The sequence below is a fragment of the Chiloscyllium plagiosum genome, chromosome 2 (assembly GCF_004010195.1).
Source record: "Chiloscyllium plagiosum isolate BGI_BamShark_2017 chromosome 2, ASM401019v2, whole genome shotgun sequence".
NCBI classification, from domain to species: Eukaryota; Metazoa; Chordata; class Chondrichthyes; order Orectolobiformes; family Hemiscylliidae; genus Chiloscyllium; species Chiloscyllium plagiosum.
The window spans coordinates 87455552-87462541 of NC_057711.1; the positions used below are offsets into that span (position 1 = coordinate 87455552).

Here is a 6990-nt window from a genome sequence, read left to right on the forward strand (position 1 = left end):
TTAGGTAAAGGGGCAGTACGGAGAGATCTGGGTGTTCTTGTACACCAGTCAATGAAGGTAAGCATGGAGGTACAGTAGGTAGTGAAGAAGGCTAATAGCATGCTGGCCTTCATAACAAGAGGGATTGAGTATAGAAGTACCTGGAGTACTGTGTGCAGTTCTGGTCTCCAAATTTGAGGAAAGACATTCTGGCTATTGAGGGAGTGCAGTGTAGGTTCACGAGGTCAATTCCTAGAATGGCGGATTACCTTACACTGAAAGACTGGAGCGACTGGGCTTGTATACCCTTGAGTTTAGAAGACTGAGAGGGGATCTGATTGAGACATATAAGATTATTAAAGGATTGGACAGTCCAGAGGCAGGAAACACGTTTCCACTGATGGGTGAGTGCCGAACCAGACGACACAGCTTAAAAATACGGGGTAGACCATTTAGGACAGAGATGAGGAGAAACTTCTTCACCCAGAGAGTGGTGGTTGTGTGGAATGCTCTGTCCCAGAGGGCAGTGGAGGCCCAGTCTCTGGATTCATTTAAGAAAGAGTTGGACAGAGCTCTCAAGGATTGTGGAATCAAGGGTTATGGAGATAAGGCAGGAACAGGATAAGGATTAAGGATGATCAGCCATGATCATATTGAATGGTGGTGCAGGCTCGAAGGGCAGAATGGCCTACTCCTGCACCTATTGTCTATTGTCTTTTTGCAATTTTTTGGATGATGACTCTCAAATTCCTGTTGTGCTGCATCTTGCTGGAAACCCCCTCCATTGAAACAATTTCCAGCTCCTGTATTCAACCTGCCAAAGTGCATAACCTCACATTTTCCATATTATATTCCAACGGCCATGCTTCTGTCCACTGACTCAAACAATGAAGAAGGGCTTATGCCCGAAACGTCGATTCTCCTGCACCTCGGATGCTGCCTGGCCTGCTGTGTTTTTCCAGCAGCACACTTCTCAACTCTGGTCTCCAGCATCCACAGTCCTCACTTTTTCCACTCACTCAAACTGTCTATATTCCTCTGTAGACTCTGTCATAGAATCCCTAGTGTAGAAGCAGGCTATTTGGCCCATCAAGTCAACACCGACCCTCTGAAGGGCAGCCCACCCAAACCCACATCCCCTCCCCTATCCCTGTAACCTGCATTTCACATGGCTAATCCATCTAGCCAGCACATCTTTGACTGTGGGAGGAAACCCACACAGACACAGGGAGAATGCGCAAACTCCACACAGACACCAGAGGGTGGAATTCAACTGGGTCCCTGGTGCTGTGAGACATGGTGGGCGGCATGGTGGCACAGTGGTTAGCACTGCTGCCTCACAGCGCCAGAGGCCCGGGTTCAATTCCCGCCTCAGGCGACTGACTGTGTGGAGTTTGCACGTTCTCCCTGTGTCTGCGTGGATTTCCTCCGGGTGCTCCGGTTTCCTCCCACAGTCCAAAGATGTGCAGGGTCAGATGAATTGGCCATGCTAAATTGCCCGTAGTGTTAGGTAAGGGGTAAATGTAGGGGTATGGGTGGGTTGCGCTTCGGCAGGGCGGTGTGGACTTGTTGGGCCGAAGGGCCTGTTTCCACACTGTAAGTAATCTAATCTAATCTAAAAAAAACAGCAGTGCTACCCACTCAGCCACCATGCTACTGTCAACCTCACCACTTGCCTTTTCATCTATTTTTGCGACATCAGCAAACTTGGCAATAGTGCATTCACTTCTTTAATCATTAATGTATATATATCAACTGGTTCCCCCTTCATCTATTCTGAATGTTACACCTCAAAGAACTCTAATGAGTTTGTCATACATAATTTCCCCTTCAAAAAAAAAGTCATTCCAATTATATATACTCTGACATTTTTTATTGCTGGTATAGTCTTCGGATTTTTTTCTCTTCTCTGTCCCTTCCTGCTCTTTTCTGCTATTCATTTTCTAAATCAATATTTTATTATTCTGCCTCATTTCACTCCCTCTTTGTCTGATACAATTTCACAAGCAGGATCTCTCACCCCCATTCAGTTTATTCCTACTTCTGATGCACTTTGATCCACGCAGTCACTTTAATCTAGTCATCCCATGCCAATTTACACATGATTCAAGCACAGTACCAAGACTATCATTTTGAGCTTTTGCACTGTAACCCTGACTCTCATCCAAACAAGCTACAAGTGTGGACAATTGCAAAGGCTGAGGCTCCTGTGCTCTAGGTCTCTTTTACCTGCCTTCTTTACAGTAAAGCCTTCCTGTCTTTGACCATTGACGAAATCATAAAAAAAACCTATCTTAAAGAATTACATGGACACTTAATCCAGGAGGCAGTCCCATTCCTTATCTCTTGATATGCCAGTGTATACACCTTGATAAGCCAGTCAAGTTTCCTCCAGTTGCAAGCACTTGCTGCAGATGTGTTTACTCTTGATCACACTGGTATCCTAAGCATCCACATTCTGCAATCACAACACATCACCTGCCCTGCCATCTCTAATAATTGTTAATTATATAGGCATTGTTAATTATATAGGCATTGCTAATTAAGAAATGTATAATTACCAGAGCCTGCACCTCATGAAATGTTGAAATACCATCAGTAAACTTTACAATACTAACGAAACAGTTCAATATTTACAGTTTCCAACAATACTAGTTACAGCTCCATCTCTGGCACTAAATTGTCAATCAACTGTTGGAGGTTTAAAAAAAAAGATAGTTGAAGTAGATCTCCTCCCCACCCTTCAAATAATACTGCTTGTAGCAAACCTTATTAAACGTATCTCTCTTTTACCCATGTCAAAAATTACTACTTGGATCCAAATTCTTAGGTGTACTTGCTTAGTAAAGTCTTCCTCCCACTGGCCATACTCCTTACTCTTTCAATCCATTCTTTACATATGGTAGCATATATATAGGCATCAAAAACATTGAACATGCTGGCCCCATATTTACTACAAGCCTTGCTTCATCCAAATCAATTTATCATTTACAATTAAGAGACACAAGATATCCTGCATGCACAAGTAAAAACCTAAAGGCTTGGCTTTACTTTATTAGTACTTAGGTAGAGACATGAAAAGTAGATTTTGATAATTTACCAGTTTCAGAACAAACAAATGGCTTTTCCCCAGTGTGAAGACGCTGGTGAGTTTTTAGTTGTCCACTCTGAACAAATGCTTTCCCACAATTTGGGTAGTCACATAAATAAGGTCTTTCACCTAAAAGAAACCCACAGTAATACAATCAATCAATTAAAGACTATAATCCTTTCTCAAATTGTTCATTTGAAATAAGACAGCCTGAATTTTGTGAAGTTATCCCTCAATTTCAGCAAAAAAAAAGTGTTTAAAATTAATCCTGCCTTACTTTACACACGTTTTCAGTGTGATAATTTCAGCTAGTTACCATTTGGTCCTACTGATTAAATTTTGGACAGGTGTTAACTAAGTTCGGAGTCTGAAAGGGGAACAAAATGAAGAGTTGAACACAAAAAGTATCCAAATGGTTTCTGAATAACATTACATAAGGATAACTTTTCAATTGAATTGTTAATCTGCAATGTCCTCTGAAAAGTTAACATCTCTTTAGTTATGCAAATAAATGATAAGCCTCAAGACCAATGTTATGATACTATTACACATGCAAATTTACATTCATTTAAAGACAAACATTTCCAGTTTAGGGAATCTCCAACACAACATAATCCAACAGGTGTTAGCAGGTGCACTTTTAAAAAAGCTTGTCTAATATCCACGAGATACGTACAAGAATAACCAGGACATCTCAGTGATCACACTTTCCACATTTAAAGGACTATTTTAAGTTATTCAAAGCTGTACTTTAACAATAAAGTAAGGTATGCAACACATGGCACAAAAATGGTGAAAGTAGCATTGACATCAAAGGATAATATTACTGATTGAAGCTAAAACAAAACTTTCAATTTAAATTCATGACTAGTACAATTAGGTAAATACAGGATCCAATGACTTGTTAGCAAATTTTACCACTGAGTAACAATCTTGACATAAGGACTAGAATGAAGAGTTACTTTGGATAATAACAAGTGCATAGTCAGAAATGGAGAAAAATGACCCAAAAGCCTTGAACTTCTAACATATTTTAAACTAAAATCTATCAATAAATAACAGACTGCATTAAAGCCGATAAGAAATAAATTTGTCCATTGCCTTCAACCAGATTATGTTAGGATAATCATAGAAATTCCTACCAAGTTATGGACTGATGATATGGCAAACTGCAAAATACTCACCAGCACTCCATTGTTTATACCAGCAGGCTATCACTTGCAATATGCAAGGATCATGGTTCATCTCATGTGCCAATATACGATACCCATGAAAAGTTCTAAATCTTACCAGTGTGTGTTCTCTTGTGAGCTTGCAAGGATTTCTCGCGAGGAAACACTCGGTTACAAATGTTACAGCGGATTCTGCTTGAGGAGTGTTCACCCTCGTTTATCAGATCGCGGATTAACTCCGCTCTTGGTCGGCCTCGTCTTGTTCCGTCCTGAAATAAAGCATACCAATATGGATTAATAACTTAATCTCTCAGTAATATAAAAAGCATGTCGCAATGGCTGACTTTTGGTGCAATTGGCAAAATTTAGTCTTACTAAAACTTTCCCAAAATGCCCCAATGTCTTCTTGAAACGCAATGCAGGAAGTCTTTGGAAAATCTCCAAACCAAGCTGAAGTATTCAGTTAGTTTCCTCGTGTCTCATGGAGAGTGCACAATCTTTCCCTTACATGGGCACAAACTTTATAACAACTGCAGACAGCTCTACAACATAAAAAAACTTCAACACTGCCCCTTCACCCTCCCAAGGTACATTTAAAGATACGAGTGTGTTTAAAACTTAGCAGTACAGCGTACTGACTAACTTCGCATTGTTTGTTCAGCCTTTTCCCACCTACATTGCTTCGGAGTTAAATTTGGAGAATTCCAGTCTTCAATGAAGAATTTCTGATCAACCATATCCGCAGGGTACGGGTCTAACTTTCAGAATTCACTCCTTAAAATAGGCCAATTTTCAAGTTATATTGTGCTGAATACCTATCCTAATATCTAGTTATTTGACTTGACATCTTCGGAATAGGGAAGAGCCCTTCATCAGAGCTAAAGAGTCATCTAGACCCGACAGCTTGCTCTCTCTCCATGGTTGCTGCCTGACGTCTAGCATTTTTTTTGTTGTCAGTATAGCTCCAGCACTCACAGCCGGGTCAAGTGATTTAGCATCGACTAACTGCCAGAAAAATCGTGGCAGGCTTCCACGTTTGGATGTTTTGCCACAGAAACGAAGTGAAATCATTCTCCGCACTGAAAGCGAAAGAAAGGCGTGATTGTGGGATCACTAACATCAGTCCACACAGTGTAATCACAGAAATTGAACTTGCGGACAACATAAACAGAGCGGCGTGACTTTGGACAGATGCGATTTGTGCAGCCAGGACAATATAAGAGAGCAGGATCTCTTTAAACATGTCCAGGGGTGGAAACTCGTTTCTTTTTTGGCGCGCTGGAGTTTTGACAAGCTCTCCAGGAAGTGATTTCATTCATTTGAATTGTTTTCTCCTTCCACAGCAGCATCGGTGGCGGGAAAGCAACGGGTCTTGGATTTAATGGCTCAATGGGATGATTGGCCGAACTTTGAAGCAGGATCGAAGAATGGTTCGGACTGAAGGTGCTGCTGGTGACACCACTTTGTTTATTTAATCCTCCAGACCACCCCCACACTCACTCTCCCACTGAAAATGGGCGCCAAGCGGGAGCCAGACAAACTGCACAGTTCCAACCGCAAAACGCCAGTCCGCGTTAAAACCCCACCTTTAAAATTTACCAATTTAAAAATAAAATTAAACACTCCCTTCCCTTTAGGTCTAAAGGATGAGTCCGCGGACATGGTGACTGGAAAAAAAACAAACGCTCAAGCATTTCATAATACAAATTCTGCAGAACTCGAGTTCACTTTCAGTTGCCCGGCTCTTATGCTGCTCCGGGTTCTGCCCCCGCCGCTCTCACTGACCTGCGAAAGGTGATCCAGCTCCCGGTGCAGAGCTGCCGCTGCTCCGCACTGGGCTTCCCTGGCGCCGGGACCGTTGAACGGGGCGCCGGGGCTGAGAGTGACATTGTGGGCGTTCTCACCCCATCGCCACGGATACACCATAAAATCACTGAAGCCGGGGCTGGTGGGGCTCATATCCAGGCGCTTGGGTTTAATCGGCGTTGTTTTAATAACCGACAAACGCTTGGGAGAACCACCGGCGATCTGATTCTCCGCCATCGCAAGAGTGATCCACAAAGAATGGCGGAAAAACAGCGAAAGTAAATAAATAATCCAGCGGTGACAGAGCAGCCACTCAGACACAAACTCGCGGGTTTAAGCATTTCCCGCCTTTTCTGCAGACACCAACCGAACGCTGCGACGGAACCTCGCGACGTCACAATGGCTGATTGACAGCTCCATTCATGCATTGGAACGTCCGGTCACAGCCAATCAGGCGCCGGCGCGCTTTGTTGATTGGCGGAGTCGGGTTTTCCCCGCCGGAATTAATAACGTCTTCTTGTTAATCAGCGGATTCTTTGTTTTCATTTTTATGGTTAAAGAGACAGAGGCGTTAGGAAATGCCACTTTGTGTAAATAATATTATACATCTGCTGGGCCTGTAGACGTACTGGATACTGTGTGATGCAAGCCTATGGAAAGCTTCCAGAGAGGCGTTTATTTATGTGCAATTCTATAAGTATTCCTGAAAAGGGCCATATTTTGTTAAAGCCGTTTTATCTTGCACTCAACAGGACAATTCACAAGAAATGTTAAAATATATGTATTTAGAAATGCAAGTACTGATTAGGAAAGAGTGTGTTGCTGGAAAAGCACAGCAGGTCAGGCAACATCCGAGGAGCAGGAGAATCGACGTTTCGGGCAAAAGCCCTTCATCAGGAATGAGGCTTGTGGGTCGGGCTGAGAGATAAATGGGAGGGGGGC

General features: G+C 42.6%; 1 protein-coding gene across 2 annotated transcripts in view; it reads right to left on the bottom strand.

Moving 5' to 3' along the window:
- znf367 (zinc finger protein 367) overlaps window positions 1-6420 on the bottom strand; it is a 17587-nt gene extending 11167 nt beyond the window's left edge. The window contains exons 1-3 of one of the 2 annotated variants that reach the window (XM_043713533.1): window positions 6028-6420; window positions 4361-4511; window positions 3080-3199 (exon numbers count right to left, since the gene is read on the bottom strand). In XM_043713533.1, the coding sequence (XP_043569468.1) occupies window positions 3080-3199; window positions 4361-4511; window positions 6028-6285 (529 nt within the window). In that variant the 5' untranslated portion in view covers window positions 6286-6420. The remainder of the gene's footprint in view (window positions 1-3079; window positions 3200-4360; window positions 4512-6027) is intronic. The other variant, XM_043713542.1, reaches the window with a different exon arrangement.
- Window positions 6421-6990: the final 570 nt, after the last annotated feature.